The 20,302-nt window shown below is 38.3% G+C and overlaps 1 protein-coding gene across 1 annotated transcript; it reads right to left on the bottom strand.

Annotated features, from left to right (window-relative positions):
* Positions 1 to 647: 647 nt before the first annotated feature.
* nipal4 (NIPA like domain containing 4) lies at positions 648 to 19,870 on the bottom strand. Its single transcript, XM_044222588.1, has 10 exons — positions 19,353 to 19,870; positions 15,866 to 15,970; positions 11,552 to 11,695; positions 10,415 to 10,471; positions 9,897 to 9,987; positions 9,525 to 9,685; positions 7,862 to 8,029; positions 5,873 to 5,952; positions 5,334 to 5,546; positions 648 to 4,169 (listed from the first exon to the last, which is right to left on the bottom strand). Exons 1-10 carry the CDS (start codon positions 19,390 to 19,392, stop codon positions 3,969 to 3,971), a joined length of 1,260 nt encoding a protein of 419 aa, XP_044078523.1. The 5' UTR covers positions 19,393 to 19,870; the 3' UTR covers positions 648 to 3,968.
* Between the last annotated feature and the right edge of the window lie 432 nt (positions 19,871 to 20,302).

The following is a 20,302-nucleotide window of genomic DNA, read 5'->3' as shown; positions in this document are numbered from 1 at the left end:
TGTGAGGTTGTACTTAAATGCTTACATCAGTATCAGCAAAAGTCAGAGTATCACTAAAGTTATTGCAATTCATCCTGAGGGGAACATGAATGTCTGAACCAGATTTCCTCTGGTCTTCAGGACTTCTGGCTGAAAACTAAAGGCAACAGGGTTTTTTGCTGTTGTTGCTCCTTGACTCTGAAACAGCCTGAAATCAGTGCACATCTTAAGAAAAGCAAACAAAAAACGTGTTTTTATTGTATGACTTTAAACTTGTGGTTTTGTACATTTACTGTAACTCTGTTTTATATATTGTCTTCACTGTCTCTTATTTCCCTCTTTCTCTTTTCTTCTTCCTGTAAAGTACTTCCTGTAACTTTAAAAAAAAAAGTGCTGTATAAATAAAGTTTGCTTGCTCTTTTGTATTAGTTTAATATGGACTTTAATGGCTCAGATAAAGTTAACTGAATTGTAAACTGAATATCTATCTTTATCTTTTTGGACTGAATAAACAGTTTGGGCTCTGGAAAAAACATTTCTCACTATTTTTTACATTTTTTACATCAACTGATAATTAAAACAAACAATTGATTGATTATGAAAATAGTAACAGCAACACTTATCAATAAGGATCAAAGCAATAGAATAAACAGAAATAAAATAACTGATCCTGGTCACAAGTCTTTATTGAAATTATCTGTGTGCATTAAACATATAACGATATATTTAAAAACTAACAGGAAAGATAAAGTTTGATGATGTGAGTTTAATGCATCAGAGTCAGTCAACCATAAATAAAACTAAACCTTTGAGTTTTTGTATTTTGCCTGAGCAGTTTAACTTCAAATCACACACACTTTGCATAAATGCTGCTCATTTTCCAAAACATAATACAGTGGGATTTCTATTTTTTTTTTTTTTTTCTGGGAGACGGCCTTGAAATAGGGAAGAAACCAAGGAATAACCCAGTTATGTACCCGACTATTTCTTGGCCAGTAACATCGACTTCCTGGAGTCTTTGGTTTTTGCTCTGATTATACAATATTATTACAATATTTCATGTTAATTACTGAGCTTTAGAGGTGCTAGTAGGTGGATTTTGTAACATTTTGACAGAGCCAAGCTAGTAGTTTCCCCCCCGTTTCCAGTCGTTATGCTAAGCTAAGCTAACTGGCTCCTAGCTGTAGCATAATTTTTACAGTACAGACATGAAAGTGGTGTCAATTTGAACATCTAACTCTTGGCAAGAAAGCGAATGAGTGTATTTTCCTAAATGTCAAACTGTTTGTTTAAATGTTTTCACCTACTGTGCTTCTGTCTACATCACACACATGCATAACTATCATTGATCACAAAAGCTTCAACACACATGAATAATTTAAGAATCTAAAGACTTTGGCTTTGGATAATGATGGGCATTAATGCAAAGTGAGTCTTTCATTTGTTTGGTTAGTTTGTTCCTCTGCTTCATAAACAGAAGTCTTCAGCTGCAGACACACACACACATTATATATATATATATCTCCGTTTCACTACTGATCATCATTCAGTGTACACACAACTTGTCAGGGTCACAAATTATCCAGGGCTGAGGCAAAATTTTAATTTTCTTTTAAGTGATGTGCATATTTATATACACTAAAAGACCAAAATAATGTGTACAATGTTCTGCAAAAAAAAAGTATGTGTTTGCAAAATAAGATAGTAAGTGAGTTAAGATTATTTTGTCAAACTAATTTAGTGAACGTTTGGTTTGATTTACAGGCTACTGTAAATCTCCATTGTCTTGGACTCGTTCTGTGTCTCTTTTTGAACGTTTTGCATCGGTTTGTAGTTGTTTTAATTCTCTTTGTAGTCGACAAAAACAACGCCGAAAAGAAAAAAGTTCTTTTAGAAGAAGAAATAATAAACTGGGCCTGATTGTTTGTCTTGTATGTATTTTTATTATTATCCTGTGTGTGTTTTGTGTTTTCCTTTGCTGCAAGACAAATTTCCCCTTAGGGAAAATAAAGTTAAAGTTGACAGTTATTGTAAACACTGAATGATGGTCAGTATGTATTACAGAAACAGTCTGTGTAATCTGGCTGCTTCATAAACTCCGGCCATCAGCAGAGAGGAGTACAGTAACAATCGAAACAAGAGGGTTTAAAATCAGGAGAAGACAGAAACATCCACTGACAGGAAGCAAAGATGTCTCGCTCTGCTCTCATTTCCTGGCACCACGGAGAGTCAAACCAGAGACTAAAAACAAGGTTGAATCCCTGATATATATATATATATATATATATATATATATATATATATATCAATAAAAGCAAACTCACTTGTCTGTTTGACTCTAGGGCCTCTAGTTTGACGGCGGTAAAACTGCAGTATAGGCTGATAAATCCCCAACTCAACAAATGTCATTATCGGTTACGTTTAACATTTATCATATGATACCTCTCACTCACTCACTGTTGAGACTCTACAACAGAAAATAAAAATAAACTAATAAAAAAAAAGTTTTTGAAAAACCCAAAGTGTATAAAGTCACGAGATATGTTCCAAGTACGTAGATGTGTTGAAATGATAATTAAAAAAGTGAATAAAGTGCTATGGAAAGATATCTTTTTGAAATGTTACATTTTCTTAATGTTTCCCACCAAGCCGAGTGAAGCCTCTTAGTTTAGATTGAAGAATAAGTCTATTGTTCTTACTGTCAACAAATCCATGAAAAGAGCAATTAAGTTAACGTTACTGTTCGTCAGCCCTGAATATCTGGTGAATCTCTGAATATAGCACAGTTATCCACGGTCCCATGTGTTGTGATCATCTGTTCATTTCTGGCGTGAAATGAAAAGCTACTCGAGTAAAACGTAACCACACTGCTGAGGTCTCTGCTCTCAAGTTGCACTACTACCCTGTCTATGTGTGTGTATGTGACCTAATTTGTAATGCAGGTTATTAATTATTTAATAATCCCTTTTCAGTACGGGGTTTCAGGTGGCATCCTTAGATCGCAGCTACTGTAAAAAAGTGACGTGATTATCAGCTGCAGTGTTGACTATTTAAAAAAACTGCCACAGACAGGGTGGAGAAATATTGAGAGACAGACTAACACATTGTTGGTTTTGTTTTTTCATGAGATTTGTTGACAGTAAGAATACTGAACAACACCAGCCTTATCCTGTAAATCATATATAAAGAAAATACTAAAGGAAGCTGGTTATTTGGGTCACTGATGGTGAGTGAAATGAAAATTGTCATATATAATACATTTTCAGATATTACAACACATCTCTTGCCACCTTCAAGAGGAAACGAAAACAGTAAATGGCCCCATTTACACTCGTCATTTTAAATGTCTCATACATCCGGAGAACATCCGGATGTGAGATAATACATTTTCACTTAATACACTTTAATTTCCGCCAAACTTCTTGTGGCTCTTTGTGGTCATTTTGTATCACTTTGTAGTGGTTTTGTGTCACTTTGTAGTCGTTTTGCATCTCTGTGGTCGTTTTGTGCCTATTTTTGTTAGTTTGCATCGCTGTTGTCATTTTGCGTCTCTTTGTAGTAATTTTAGTTCTTTTTTTTGTTGCTTTGCGTCTCTTTGTAGTCACTTTGTGTCTCTTTGTAGTTGTTTTGCATCTCTTTGTAATTGTTTGATTGTAGCTTGTCATCCATCTTGAATGCCTCTTGGATGCATTTGCACTCAGCTTTTTTGATATTCAAAAGTAACCCGATCTGCCCCAGATGCATGAAGTGAGCAAGTGTAAATGGGGTCAAAGTTTCCCTCAGACTTCTGTCCAGGACCTGCACAGTGTCTTCAGGTAAATGTTATTTGTTTTTGTGTGAAAACTGGTGGACACTGTCAAACTAGAGGCCTGGGCCTTTAAAAAAGTGCACAAGACTTACAGTATCAGTCAGATTGAGGACTACAGCACTGAAGTACAAAGTCCAGACAGGAAACACAAAGCTGTGTCACCATCCTTCTTCGGTCTCTTTCAGCTGATGATGAAGACTCTCGGTCCCTCCTCTCTCATAGGAGGCAGACTCTCTATCACCATGTTATCCATCAGTCCGTATTTATCCTCCTTTTTATTTCTCCTTCCTCCTTCTGCTCGTCCATTGGCTGAAACCTCCTCTGCAAGCCCGTCCCTCTCCACCGGCTGAGACAGCTGATTGGTCAGCTGTTTCATCGTCACCTGCAGGACATCAAAGTGTGTTTTATTCTTGTATCACATCCACATGTTGCACTTTGTAGCCAATATGGATTTCCACTGTTTCTTGCTGTGAACTATGATACACTACATGAAGTATGTGGACACCAAATGATACACCCATATGTGATAGTTGAACATGTGATTCAGACAGACTAACAGCCTCCACTCTTCTGGTTTCAGTTTCACCACCAGATTTTGAACCAGGCTACAGGTATTTTCTCCCATTCAGACACCAGAGCATTACTGAGGTCCAACACTGATGTTAAGTGATAAAGTCTGGCTCCCAGTCAGCGTCCCAGTTCATCCCAAAGGTGTTTAACATGCAACCATAAGCATGCTAGCATGCTACAGTATGTTAGCATTAATCTCAAAACACAGCTGAAGCTGCAGGGACTTGTAGAGTGCTGCAGGGATGACGTATTTTTGTAGGCCAACCCGGAAGTTTGCATCGCCCTGGTTCGCTCAATAAAAGGTCAACAGGATTTTTCCACTGGATTTTGGATTATTGCAGAAAATGTTTTGTTCGGCAAGATAATCTTCACAAATAAACACCACTTTTATGATTTTTGAAGTGTAATTGCACATGCACATGGGTGACATGATACGCAGTTCAGCCAGTGGTTTCACAGGTGGCGGTAATGCGCTAAAATATGCTGCAATGCTTTGACAAAGGCAGGGAAGAAGAAGACTGCTAGGTAGTCAACATGGGTGTAAACAATGCAAATGTGAAAATGTTCCAAAAATTGGCTTTGCAAATGTTTTATGAGGAGAGAAATGCATTCAACACGTTTGTTAGACCACAAGGATACACACAATGCATTTTGGTGAGTAACACCAGTGTAAACATAACTTTTGTTTGTTTACAAGAAAGCTCCACAGAGCACCTTTAATTTTAGAAGCATTGTGTCCTGAACTGAAGTATACATTTTGACCTTTTGATGGCACTAGATGAAAAGTTAGAGGATCACAAAAGTCATTAGGCTTCATCTTTTGGTGACCATGAATGTCTGAAACGAAACTTTATGGCAATCTGTCCAATAGTTAAGGACATTTTTCTGCCTGTTAAAAATCTATCATCAGAAACTTTGAGCGGAGCTAAATTTTAGCCACAAAAACACATTAATGTGGAGGGGCAGGGCCACCGACCTGCACCTCTTTGAAGAGGTGGAGCATGGACACGCCCACCACGATGACCAGGAAGGCTCCCAGCGTCGTGACCACGTCCACGGCCGCCATGCTCCTCCACTCCTGGAAGAGGATGATGGAGGTGGACAGAACCACTGTGGTGAAGAGGACGTAGTAGATGGGGTAGACCATCAGGGTGTTGAAGGTGTCCAGAGACTTGTTCAGGTAGTTCACCTGCAGGCAGCGACACAGACAGACAGGTGAGGGTAGATAAGACCTCTGGTAGAATAATAAGATTAATTTCAACACATATGTTTCTCTTTTTTTGTCCTTCCCCCTAAAAACACACTGCTCTACAGGGTGGATGATTTTGAAAACTCTGGTCTTTTGTATGATTGTCAAACAACTTCCTGTCTCCTCTGATTCTATCTGCAATCTCTCATTTAGTGTTTGGGTACAGCTCAGACTTAGACACCACAGTGTTTTTGGCTATTATGCAAAAATGTCATTAAGAAACACACTTCCTATAAGAAGAGGATAAAAATAACTTTACAGCTCACCTGTGTTACTATGGAGACGATGAGAGTGAGCAGCAGGATCCAGGTGAGAGGACTAGCAAGCACTGAGATATCATAAAACACTAGACAGAGAGGATAATGAGTATTAAATCTGTACTCTACTGATTTATCATTGCACTCCTGTAACACTGTCAGACTCACGATGGACAGTAAAAAATTACCAAAATCAATGCAGTAGAACCAGAAATAATTGTCTTTTTTTATCCCACACATTCTTATTTCTTGTCAAAACCTGGAGCCTACATTACCCACAATGCAACTCAACCAAAGACAGTTGGGTGGGAGGCTGGGGTGTGTTATGCTAGTCACGGCTAATGTAGCATGGAGCCTGCAGCAGAGATGAGGAGCGGGCTACAGAGGTCAACCTGACGCTCTGATGTGTAAAAATTCATTCATTAAAAAACATCTTTTCTAATGAATAAATTCATCTCCTCTGTCCACAGATATTGATATTAATAATATATTATTAAAAAAATATTGATATATTATTGTAGGCTACTATTGTCTATTTTTTAATCTGTAGAGTCATTTCACTTATTTTTATTATCTTTATATTTGGCTTGTTTTGCCTTTTCATGTTTTATTCATACATTCATTCATGATTTTAAATTGTTGTTTTTATTGTTATTGTTTGTCGGATTCAGCAAATGTGGCAACTAATGATTATTTTTCTTATCGACTAATCAATAAATCTTTGGTCTATAAAACATGGAGAAATGTGAAGAGGACATAGTAGACCAGCAGGGTGTTGAAGGTGTCCAGCGACAGTGATTTTAAATTGTTTGTATTTATTGTTATTGTAGACTTGCGACCACTTTGTGGAAGCTAATGGAGATCCAAATAAAGAATAAAGATATTGGGACTCCTCTGTTATAACACCCGACAGTGTAACCTGCTGTAACTTAATAATAATATTCTCTCGTCTAATATCGCAGTGACTGTCACATGACCTCCTCTCATATTAGTCATGGACCGCTTTGCTTTAGCGAATCGTTTTTTAACATCTAACTTTATGTCAAACTATTCCCTTTTGATTTCCCTTTTCACAGTGCAGCTCTGTTCTGATGACACGTCGTTGGCAACTGTATTATTAATATTTTCTAATTCTTTCGGGTCCTCTAATAAGACTATTAACATTGCTAAACTTGTTATCCTTTTGTCTGCTGATTTCTGACAGCAGGACTTGAAGCTCTGCAGTGTGAAATTATTGTTACTCTTTTGTAAGATTGAATGAAACTTGTCCACAAACGGAGCAGAACAGGAAGCCTTATATAGCTGAAACAAGCGATTTACGACAAGTTTGTGCAGTTAAGAGAGTTTGATGAATCTAAAGCTGCGCCGATTAGTCAATTATTTTATTTGTTTATTGTCCGAAAATTCATTAGCTTCTATTTTGATAATCAATTTATAATTCCTGTCACTTTTCAAGTAAAAATTACAAAATAATTATTTGGTTGCACTTTCGCGAATGTGAGAATTTGCTGCTTTTTTCTGTTTTCTGTCTTTGTAAACTGAATATCTTTAGGTTTGTCTGACAAAACAAGACATTTGTGGACATCACGTCGGGGCTCTTGGAAATTATGAGAGGCATTTTTCAAATTTTTTTATGTTTTATAGACCAAAGAATTTTTGATTAATCAATAATGGAAATAATCAGTAGCTGCAGCCATAGCTGAACCCGACTACGAGAAAAAGTAAGAAAGGATAAAAAAGGATAAACGAAAATAATCTTGCATGAGTCGCAATGTGTGTTTTGTTGTCAGCCGCCATTTTTATTCTTTGTTTTTGTTCGTTCTGGTGGATTGAACAATTAGAGCCTCAGTTTCTATCAGTCTTATATTACATCTGTCCTTTATCAGCACGCCCCTCTCAGCACATAAAAGCCTTATTCTTTGCAATATTTTGGCTTTTGTTTTCATTTCCGGGCATTAATAATCCGTTTTTGTAAAGCGTAAAGTATTTTGTTCTGACCTGTGTTGATGACGATGGCGAGGCCCTTCACAGAGGAGACGGTGAAGGCTCCGAGCAGTGAGCAGATGCTGATGTAGACGAGGATGTTAGAGCGACCGACCCGAGGAGAGAAATACAGCACGAGCACCGCGCACAGCAGCAACACCGCCAACATGTACACCAGGAAACCTAACACACACACACACACACATAAGACAGTTTTACTGAAAACACACATGAAAACTAAACATCCTATTTAACTGAAACTAAAATATGAATGTAAAACAGTATTTATACAACGGCCAAGTGTCTCTCTGTTTGTTCCACTATCATGTTGTAGGCAAAGAGCCAGAGTCACATTTCAGCTGCTGTACATTTTGAATGTCCTACAGAAGTCCAGCTGTGTTGACCTGGTTTCTCCTAAAGTAATACTTCGACATTTTAGGAAATACACTTATTCCCTTTCTTTCTCTGAGAGATTGATACCACTCTCATGTCTGTGTGGTGAATATGAAGCTGCAGCCAGCAGCAAATTAGCTTAGCTTAGCCTAAAGACTGGACACAGGGTGAAACAGCTAGCCTGGCTCTGTCCATAGCTAATAAAATCCACACCTCTAAAACTCAATCATTAACACGTTATAATATTATAAATAGTGTAAAAAGGACATTTCATCTTTTTAAATGGAGGTTATGTGCTTAGCAGAGACTTCATGAAGTTACTGAGCCTGTCCAAGAAATAGTCCAGCAAAACGCCGCAGCTTGTCATTTTTACACTTTGTTTTTTGTACGGATTAAACACAAGAGATGTAACATTTTAATTAGTGAGCTTTAGAGTTGTTGGTAGGTGGATTTTGTTACATTTGGACAGAGCCAGGCTAGCTGTTTCCCCCTGTTTCTAGTCTTTATGCTAAGCTAAGCTAAATTAATTTCACATCACCAGGCAACCCCTGAAATCTTGCAAGAGCATGGATAACCGTGTGTGAAGATACCAAAACAGAACTACATCAGGAACTGTTTGTCAAGGTCATTTACGTCATTTACAAACGCACTGACTGACAGACTCTAGGCTCTTCTCATTTCTCTATTTTGTGTCTCCTCTCTCCTCCGTCCTCCTGCCTGTAACCTGGAAATTGATCTCAGCGCACCATCTTGAAGGATGTCTCAATTCCTAAAATGCATCTCAGGGAAAGAGGAGAGAGGAGGCTTGCCGGAGGAGCTATGAGTGGGGATGCACAGGTGTATCCTTTGCGGAAGTCTTTTCGGCACCCGTGACGTATAAAAGAGGCGTGACACACAGCTGGAATATACAAACAATGGCGGGAGCAAGACTCTACAAATGTAAGAGTTCCTTTTGTATTCATAAGTTGTATTAGTTATTTAAGATGATCAAATGCACGATCAAACTAGTGTGCGTGTGTTTTAAATAAAATAAAAAAAGTATGCCACGTTGTGAATTTAATTAAAAGTAAATATATAAGTTGTCATGAACACTGTTATGACGGCTACGAAGCAAGGATATTCATTTTGTTAAATGCCTGATGCTCGACTCCTCTCTCCTCGTGTCTCTTCCTCGCCTCCTCCGCTCGCATCTCGGGTGGGAGGGACTAAGACGAGAGGAGAGGAAAGGAATCGAGCGTGTACAAACTGAGAAATGAAAAAAGGCCATTTACTAACACCCTCTCACCAGGCTCCAGCAACTTATTGGTCATGTCCTGTAGTGATGTCACTTCCTGTTCCTGTGGGGCGTGGATAACCAACAAGATGCTTCCCAGCACACACAGCAGACAGCCGAGCTTCCCCACCACGTTCAACACCTCCCCCAACAGGTGGGAGGACAGAACTGCACTGAAACACACACACACACACACACACTGCAAGTCAATTTATCTATTAATCAACAAAAGTAGAGTCAAAGAAACTGAGATATCTTAACATTCATTCTGAGAACCATGTGTGTTTTGGCTCCAGAATAAATGGTCTGTTTTTGTATTTGCCTTTCTAATGCTTGTGTGCAGTTAAAATGAAACTTGAACTGAACTTTGAGAGCTATGGCTACCTGATGAGGACGCTCAGAGCGCCCAGCGGAGTCACCAGCGTGGCCGGAGCAAACATGTAGGCGGCAAAGTTACAGACCTCTCCTGCTCCCACTGCAGAGACAGAGGGCAGTCAAATGAAAAGGCCTCTGCTGAGTAATCCACATGCACACAACGAAAAACATAATTTGACTACTGATAACATCTGTAATAATGTTACAACATAAATAAATCTTTTAAACTGAACTGTAGAAAAACTAACATTTTTGGAGAATATGCGAATATGGAGACGATAGGATGGATATCAGTTTCATAAGGCCAGGATGTGTTTAGCTTAGCTGTTTTAAAATGCTAGGCTAGCAGTTTCCCCCTGCTTCCAGTCTTTGTGCTAAGCTAGGCTAAACAGGTTCTGGACCTATGAATCTCTATACTGGAGATTAAACTGATATCCATCTTCTCACCTGACTCTGGGTAACACAAGATCATTTCCTAAAAGTTTTCCAGTCATTTTATTCTAGTCAGATAGAAATAAAATTCTTACTGGTTAACAGGCCTCCCCACCACAGCCAGTCCTTCAGGTAGCCATGACCTCCATCACCTACACACACACACACACACACACACACACACACACACACACAGTGTCATATTTGATCACATCACCTAATTATTTTATTAAGTAACACAAAAATTCTGATCATGAGATAACTCGAGATTTGATATCTTGAGATATTAAGGCTCAGGATAACAGTCTTAGAAAATACATATGCGCTCTGTAAAAGCATCTCTATAAAATTAGATAAATACATTATTTTTAGGTTAAGTTCCCTGTAAGGCAGCTGTACTCTAAGTGACCTGTCAAGTGAAAAGAATCTGGTTTGTTGAGCAACTCTCTATTTGATCACTTGTTTCATAACACACAGAGGCTGAACAGTCTTTCTAACTTTCTCTCCAGGCCGTTCCCACCACTTTTTAATCCTTGGGATCATAAGAATGTTTGTACACATTTTAGCAAACTGAGAACTAATCATATGTCCGTTTTACATTCCTGTTGACCGCTCATGTTCTTCCTGCTTCATGCGTCTTCCAGGCAGTCATTTGTTTCAATTTATTTCCTTGAAAATCAACTTGCAGATGTTTGAACCTTCCTGCAGACAAATAATCTATCATGCTGAACATTGTACCACTTATTTTTGTCAAAGATACTTATAATCAGATAAAACAGCAGTTAATTTGCTGTAGGTGCGATTAAAGATGCACTGACAAACCAAATACCAATATAACTATTCTCAAATGAGGAACAACAAAATGCACATTTTCTTTTCTTATTGTCCACGTTTATTGTTTGTCTTCTGAACTTGATTTTTTACTGACAATAAAGTCAATCATAGTCAATATCAATGTGTCCTTGAAAGCATCAACAAGATACAGCTGCAGTACTGCATAAGTGATGCTGGTGTCCAAATCTCGTGGAAATAAATTAGTTTTTATCATAAAGATTATTGATTCATGTTAGTGTGTGACTGGTAACACCAGAGTTACACTAAAAAGTCACTTGTCTTTAGTTTCAACACATAAAAATAATAAAATAAAACATATGACAGGAGTGAGGCCTCTTTCTATGTCTTCTAAAAACATAACATCAGAAAATAGAGTTCCGGCATCCATCTCTGCTTACCTGCTCTGGTGTGTCCGTTGCTGGCCAATCGGATGAGAGCTTTCTTCTTTAGAATGACGCTCCCACCAATCAGGAAGGCGGACAGCAGGGCCAGAGTCAGGCCCAGCCAGGGGTTGTAGGTACTGTTTGTCTGTAGGCCTACGCCTGAAAACAAACATTCAGTCACCGAGTGTGTGTTTAAGAGGGTGTATACCTGCATGTGTTTAATAACTTTATCAGACCCGAAAACTATCTAAAGATCTCAGTGAATGAGGTTTCATGATAACAAGACATTGAGCAATCAGATTGTGTTAAATAGTCACTCCAGTGAGCCTTGTTTGTGGATATAAATCTACAGGTTCACATGTGTATATTGTATTTTAATTTACATGTGAAATTTCCCGTTTGAATTTGGTTGCTGGCTATGAAGTCAGAGTATTTATAGACTTTTATAGCATTTAGTTATGATGCATTGTCCATTAGACTCCAGCCAACCAGGACTGCAACAAACGATTATTTTCATTATTGATAAATCTGCAAATCACTCTCTCGATTGATCGATTAATTGTTGGGCCTCTAACAGAGGTTTTCAAACTGTGAGGCGCCGTGGGAGCACCGAAGGAGAGACATGCTGCAAAGATGCTGGCTGCGTTTCATTAGTCGTCCAACATGCCTTGTTAACTTCCCCTCGGCGCTTCCCCTCGGGGGGATCCCCGCCGCCATGGCAAGTGTTGTTCCGATTGTCTGAATAACTCAAGTGAACTTTGTGAGATCGACCCTTGGAGGGCTGAGGGAGCGAGTCAACAACGATGTTCACTCAGAGGTGTATATCGCCCACAATGCATTGTGCATCTGATGCAAGAAAATGCATCCATGGTTAGGTGGCAGTAATGTACATAAAACTCTAGTTAGCAAATAGTTTTATTAACAAATTCTCATTGATAGCTTGATATTTTACTGAAAAATGTTATAACTAATTGCAGTTAAAATGTACTTGGCTTGTTGTACTGTTCAGTTTAATGTGTGATTTCTTTATTCCCAACATTATTTGTAAACGCATGGAAAATTTGCTGTTTTGTAAGATATAATAAACCCGTAGCAATAATAGTTATGATAATCATGATGCAGATCACAAACAGAAATGTCTAAATCAGAAACTGATGCAGCTAATTACAAAGTGCCGACATATTGCAATTATACGCAGAAGACGCCTTCGCCTCATTGAAATGAGTCTGCAGGTATTTCTGATGATTTGTAAAAAGCAGTATAGCGCTGAGCCTACAACTGGCGGTCGATCCATGCCGTCGATCCGTGCGACGTATGCTGTTATGTAATACCAAGTGCTGAGGGAAAGTGGAACTACTAATGAAACGAGTAGAGAGGTTGATTCAACTGTATGATAATTTTGGAAGGTGTAGTTTGTGGCCCATTTATATCAGTGAGGGTATGCTAAAAAACAGAAACACCTCTCTGTATAACAGCATCACAAACCCTCTAAAATGATCATACAGTTGGATTTTTTGACAATAGATTAATCGTCTCAGTCATTTTTCAAGCAATAAAATGCCCCAAATTTGCTGGTATCTTATCAAACGCTTTTTTGTCAAAGAAGTTCAAGTTAAAAAAGAAATATCTGCCAAAATCGTTTAGAGTTGAAGCGATTTTTCTATCGCATCGCCCCTGGACTCCTCATTTTTTTTATGCTCTGCATAATCTCCACAGACAGCTGTTAAAATCACACAAATCTCCTGCTGTTTATATGTTCTGAACGTATTAACGGTATCTGTAATGATTGATCAAAGCTCCTAGTGTCGCTATAGCTTTTAACTGCAGTGGGTGGGGAAATAAAATCTATGACTCAGTACACAAAAACAACAGTTTTCTTCCTGTGTACTCCTCATGGAGCCTACTTGAAAACTACTTTTGTCCAGTAAAGACAGTTTGGCTGGCCGCTGCCATGCTAGCGGCTATGCGAGACTATACTTAGACACTAAACACAAAGTACTGCTGAGGCTGATGGGAATGTCATTAGTTTTGCAGGAATTTGGTCAAAAATTAAAGTATTGGACAAGTTAAAATTTTGACCTGATGATGGCGCTAGATGAAAAGTCATGCGATCACCAAGGTCATAAGGATTCATCCTCTGGGCACCATGGATATCTGTACCAGATTTCAATCAATTTCAGTCCATCCAGTAGTTATTATAGAGAGATATTTCAGTCTGCACCAAAGTGGTGCAACATTGTCGCCCCCCCCGTAGAGCCACACAGGCAGTGAGGCTAAAAATAGCTCACTACTGGAAATGTGACATGATTTACCTACACTAACTGAACGTTACTGAGAAATGCCGTTAAACTAGTAGTTTACTCCCCAAAACCTACAGCTTACAGGGACTGATGCAGAACAAGGCAGCAAAATACACGCCAGACTTTCTCTATATTATGTATATTGAAACACACTTACAGGGCTGAGCTAAACACATGCCCTGTGTTATTAATACTGTGTCTGCTGTGTTGCAAATGAGCTGTTGAACCGCTCGCCCCCCAGAGAATACCTGGAACTAGTGTCACCTCCTGGGAATGTAGTTTCAGGAACTCATCCCCAAAGAGAATGGAGAACAGTGGAAACAAAAGAAGAACCAGTGACAATGGATACTCATTAAGTTACAGGTCGTTAACTTCCTCTAGTGGAAAAACCCTCATGCTATGCCCCATGTTCACCCCCCTTGTGGTGAATACACCACCTGCTAAATGGTCAAAGATATGTCGGCCGATAAGTAACAAGAAATGTCAAAGATATGTTTGAGGTAATTTACGCTGTAAAATGTCGGTTACTACATATCTTAGCCGCTATTCTTTAATAAACTAATTTAAGGAATCCTTAAAAATAAATTGTTCATTTATGTATTTATGTTAAAAAACGAATATCTGCCGATATATTATTTAGAGTGAAGCAATTATTTGATGAGCTGATTAACAGAGAATTAATCCGCAACTCTTTTGATCATAATCGATTTATTGTTTAAATAATTTTTTAAGCAAAACTACGAAAAATTCACTTGTTCCAACTTCTTGCAGTTTTCTCAGTCTTCTGTGATAGTACGCTGAATATATTTGGGTTTTGAACTGTTGGTCGGACAAAACAAGCTATATGAAGATGTCACCTGGGCCTTTAGGAAATAGTTTGTTAGTTTTAGCTTTTAAACCCTTATAGGCCTAATCTTTATAATTTATTCTTTAGGATCATTATAAGTAAAACCGATTGGTTTGAAAAATCTAGTATTTGTTAATTATTCAATTCTTTACATTTCTTAAATCTGTCAGCTCAGTACAGTATTTTACAATTGCTTTGGTTCTGTTTTCACAACAGCAAAGTGAGCTGATAAAATCTTACTTGCAGCGTACAGATCAGTGAATCAATGCAACATGTGTTCGCACGTGTTTCTCCTATTTTCCACAACATTACCTAATACATGCTGATTCCTTGAGAACTACCGTCATATTTTCCAAATGTAGGTCATTAGTGGAAAGATTAAAGAAATGCAACTTCTTTCCTTTTGATTACTGTCAAAATGTTACAATGTAACATGTCTGTAGTGCAAATTGTGGTTAAATGTTACACGCTTTTCAGCATTACTGTATTACTGAAAGCCGAATGTATTTTAGATGACTACTGTAAACTTAAAAGTGATGCAAAAATGTAACTAATGCAGTAAAATACAGTCACAATCATAATTTTGTCTTGTATGAATGTAGATTTACTGCAGTTTAATGAAAGTTTCCAAAAGTCATTCTTACTCCACAGTGTTTCAAATACTGACTTCTGCATAAATTACACCTTTTTTCCTCATTGCTGTTTGTATCATCTTGAGGAAATGATTTACTGTTACTGTTTGACAGCACTATTTGATAATGAACATTTCATTTTAAAATGCTACAATGATTAAAATTTTATGATGAACATAATTACAGTGGTGTGATGCTCTGATAAACGTACTGTGTGATGTATTACCTAATTTGATCCACGTACTTTCATTTTGTGTGCTGTGTGAGTATAAAAACTTATGTTAAAGAGTTTTGAAAATTGAAACTCTGCTGTGCAAAATTGAGCCAAAGCATTTGTAAAATACTTATTACAAATATAATATTTGTAAAACTGTTAAAAATCTTTATAATTAAACACGGTAAAGGTGACACTACACCTCCTTTATAAACACAGAGAGGTAGATTTAAATAAGATCCTAAAAACCCCATAAACAAGGATGTTTACACACAAGCCTCCCGCCCATTAACACAGATATGGATGGAAGAGGTGTGTGTCTGTGTGAGGGTATACCTGCTGTTTGAGTGCTGTTGTCCAGGTGTTTGTAGAACAGCGTTTGATCTCCAGTGACCAAACACAGGGCAGACTGAGAGCCGCACCACAACCTGACCACAGACCCTGCAGAGACAGAGAGCGTCAAAACCAGTTAGCTCCCGGGGATTGTTTAAACCTTTTATTCTTGTTTCCTGTTTACTTTCAGACACTTTACAGAGTCCCAGAAGAATCAAAGTCAAGGACAGGAAATATATAAATACACATATATGACGGTTTAAGGTATCAAACCTCAATACTTTTTTGGTATTGACAAAAATGTCTTCGTAGCACAGAGTGTCTGTCAAGTACTGAAAGTTGGCATTGAATGGCAATCTGATAGTTTCTGATTTAAACTAAAAAAACTTGTTTAGACTGTATTTTATTCATACAGAGTTGTTGTACAGCTGCTTGTGTTTAGATGTTTAAGCACGGTTGTTTGCCTCCGCCAACAACTCTAAGTTGTAGTTTACATCCATGTCTGGCCAGACTCATGATATATGTAGTGAATACTTGGAAGGAACTGAATAAAAGGTATAAAGTGTATTTTTGGCTAAATGGAAGTTATCACTATATTGATGATACATATGTATCATTCCAGTGAATATACATTGTAGAACTGATTAACGAAGGATTATGTATTGGATAAACAGGTACACATGTTATCGATCACTATGTACAGATTGATTCTTATAGAGTATAGCTACACAAAATGTGGTGCTTTTGTTTTCTCCTGGCATTTTTAGTTGAACGTGAATGTCTGAACCAAAACTTTGTGCCAGTCCCTACATTTTGAAATATTTCACTGGACAAGCTGGCGTCATTTTAATAGTTTTTAGAGTCCTGGTGAGATGAAACTCTAAAAAAGAAAAGCAGAGATTGCTAGAAAGTAACCAAGAAAGAAGAAAAAGTTTGTATTAGAGCTCGAGAGCGCTGACAGATGATTTTTCAACTGTAAAATGTCTGTGCTTCTTTATTAATCTTGTACGTTGTGTTAATTCACACTACACGTTTGAATCAGCCTTTCTACTCGACCAGAACCATGGTTTTGTCCAGTGACAATTCCAATAAAGTTTCTTTAAACAAGATGGCTGGATCCACAACAATGTTGACAAAAAGAGAGAAAGGCAGCGTTACTTTGTGCGATCTGATCTGTCTGTTCTGCAGTGAAGTTTAGTTGTATACCACAGCACAGTTTCAGTCAATACTGCGATTTTAGCCACAACAGTAAAATACTACTGCAGTAATATTAAAACATTAGAACAAGTTCACTTCAGTTAATAATTTGACAGCAGCCATGTTGGGAAATCGGGCAGTGGAACTGCTCAAACGGCAGATATTGATAGATCGTTGAACTAACAGGTGACTGATCAGACGTCATGACCTCAAACTGAAATTATTCTCCGAATTTGACAAACTTCCACAGAATTACAACCATGACAGACAAATAATAATGCTACGTGTGTGAGAAATGAGTGTTTCCTGAGTGAGTTTCTGCTGTCGTTGAATATGTTTGTGACTGGTGCAGGGTTATGTAATACTGGTTTGACCACTGTGCTGATTAAAGTAACATGAGGAGAAGAGACAGCTAGCATAAAAAGGCAGAGCAGTTCAATATTTACATTGTCAACACTGAGGCCTCAGTATACACAGGCTATGATAACACTGACAGTGCAGCAGTCTGGATTACTCTTAATGAGAAGTGGCGTCTATTTCAGATGTAATAAGCACTTTCATATTGATGGAAAAAGCTTAAATATCTTGAAAACCAAAATTATTGTTTGAAGCAAAAACATGGAGGCGAAAGTCAGCGGTCACATCAACATTAAAATATATAAGAGGACAAAATAGTTTCTTTAATTATGATGGACTTTAAAACTAAATCTGCAGACAAAAGCTTTATTTTACGGGTCCTTAATTTCTGACTAATTTCCTAATCATTTCAATGAAGCTTCTTGGAAAGTAATTTGGTACTAATTACAGTTGGTGCACTTCCGATTAATTAATTCCAATGAATTGCGTTTAGTCAGTGCAGAGTGGGTCAGATGAACATGCAAAAATGTGACATTTGTCTGCAGGCAAGCATTCAGTTGAACAAATATAGAGAATAAAGTTTCTAATAATAAATTAATAATGGATGAATATTTATTTGGGCTTAAATGAAGGACATTTCTATTTTCCCTATAATTCTTTCCAAGAAACCACCCAGGAAATTACAAGCCAAACGCACTACCTTCATTTCTTTCTCAATGACTTTAAGAAATCTGTGTCGCAAAACTTATAACTAACAATATTTATATATCTGAGGTCATTATTATCGGTACAAATATCTTAGCAATCTGCACTCTAAACACCTAGAACTACAGTTCCCATAATGCTTGGGGGATGTAAACAGGAAGTATAACGTTGCCATGGATTCAATGAGTTTATACCAGAATCAGCTTTATTGCCAAGTAGGTTTACACATACGAGGAATTTGCTTTGGTATATTGGTGCCTGACAATAAACATAGTAGAAATATAAAGAAGTATAAAGAAACATAAAGCAAGTACTGCAGGTCAAGAATCGTAACTATAAAATTGACAATAAGATATTAAAGAATATTAAAAGCAAAATATTATAAGTAATAATCATAAATAATAAAGAATATGTACAATATGACGGTATGTTATTTAAATTACAGTGTGTGCAATGTGCAACATATTCACATGTGAATGTGCAAAAAAATATAAGTGGGGGGGTCCGGGCCTTGTTGACGAGGCCGGCTGCAGATGGACAGAAACTGTTTTTGTGTTGTGAGGTTTTGGTCCTGATGGGCCGCAGCCTCCTGCCGGAGGGGAGGGACTGAAACGGTTGGTGTCCGGGGTGAGGGGGGTCGGCCACAATCTTCCCTGCTCGCCTCAGGGTCCAGGAGCCGTACAGGTCCTGGAGGGAAGGTGCACTGCAGTCTGCCCTTGTCCAGACAGTGATGGAGGAGGTGAGGATGGACTCAGTGATGGAGAGTGTAGAAGTGCACCACAATTGTCTTTGGCAGGTTGAATTTCTTCAGCTGTACGCAGGATGTAGATCCTCTGCTGGGCTTTCTTGGTGACGGAGCTGATGCTCGGCTCCCACTTGAGGTCCTGGGTGATGATGGTGCCAGCCCAGGACTGAAGGACTCCACAGTGTCGACAGGAGAGTACTCACCCCGAAACTGTACAGTGGGCTACTTGAGTAAATGTACTTAGGCTACTTCCCACCGCTGTAGCCTACAGCTGGCAGATAAATGCGTGGGATGAAATGAATCTACTCAGCTATCCCCAAAACTGTACATTATTTAATGGATTTGATGTTTTGTAATGCTTTTTGTTCTTTACAGCAGCAGCAGAGCTAGAAACATTGATAAGATCGATAAAGAGACGCGTCACACTGGAATCTGCCACTTTATTGCTGCAAAACTCTTGAGCATTAGAAGAAAAGCTGTCCTTACCGTTCCTGCACGTCTCATTATCCATGTGAACGTCTCGCATGGTGTTGCTTTGTTGAGGAAACAATCCACAGAAACACAGCACCGAACCGGGAAACGCCTAGAAACCAAACGACGCTTTGTACATGAGGCAAGTTGTGAGCACAAACGACGAATTCGGGAAAAGTAATTCAACTCGACACATTGAAATTATGCTGTCTTCTCTCGGGTTCAACAGGTACTGTAGGACAAACGCCGACTGCACACACAGCGGAGCGGGGGCGACACCTGACCCCGCCCCGCCCCGCCGGGCCGGGCCGAGCCGGTGTCACACAGCAGGTGTGTCACCTGTCCCGAACAGAAGTACAAGTGGGAAAAAAATACTGAAACTGAGAAACTCTCGTTTAAGATTTACTTAAAAGGACTGTCTGAGTGAAATAAATTGCTCAGTAATCTACATAATCAAAGTTTAGACGATAAGCTCACATCCCCTTGGAAAGTTTCACTCGTGGAAACTAGGCAGGCCTACATTTACTCAAATAAACTCTTATTGTTGGCCTAACTAAGTAGCCTACACATTTCAGGTGGGCTATTTGTACTTTATTGAGTAGACTATATCTTTTCATCTCACTTCTGAGTGGTGGAAGAAGTAGCCTACTAATACCTTTTAATTAAGTTAAAGTAGCAGTACCGCTTTGTCAAAATATTCTGTTACAAGTCCTTTAAGATTTTGCTTAGGCCTTAAGTATAAGTACAAAAGTAACAGCACAATGTACAGGTGCGCAGATTCAGAATGGGATTGATGCCCCCTGGTGGCAGATGTGGGGAAAACACTGCAGCATTTATGAGTCATCTTCATTTTGTGAAAATAAGGGAAATAAGGAAGAATAAATAAGAAATTAAAAAAATGTACAAATGTATAATAAATAAATAAGGAGGAATAGCCAGATATGTGTGCTTCTAATACAGTTTAA

Source organism: Siniperca chuatsi, linkage group LG14 (assembly GCF_020085105.1).
Source record: "Siniperca chuatsi isolate FFG_IHB_CAS linkage group LG14, ASM2008510v1, whole genome shotgun sequence".
Classification (NCBI taxonomy): domain Eukaryota; kingdom Metazoa; phylum Chordata; class Actinopteri; order Centrarchiformes; family Sinipercidae; genus Siniperca; species Siniperca chuatsi.
The sequence above is the reverse complement of the archived record's forward strand: the minus strand, read 5'-3'. Positions and strand labels throughout refer to the sequence as shown.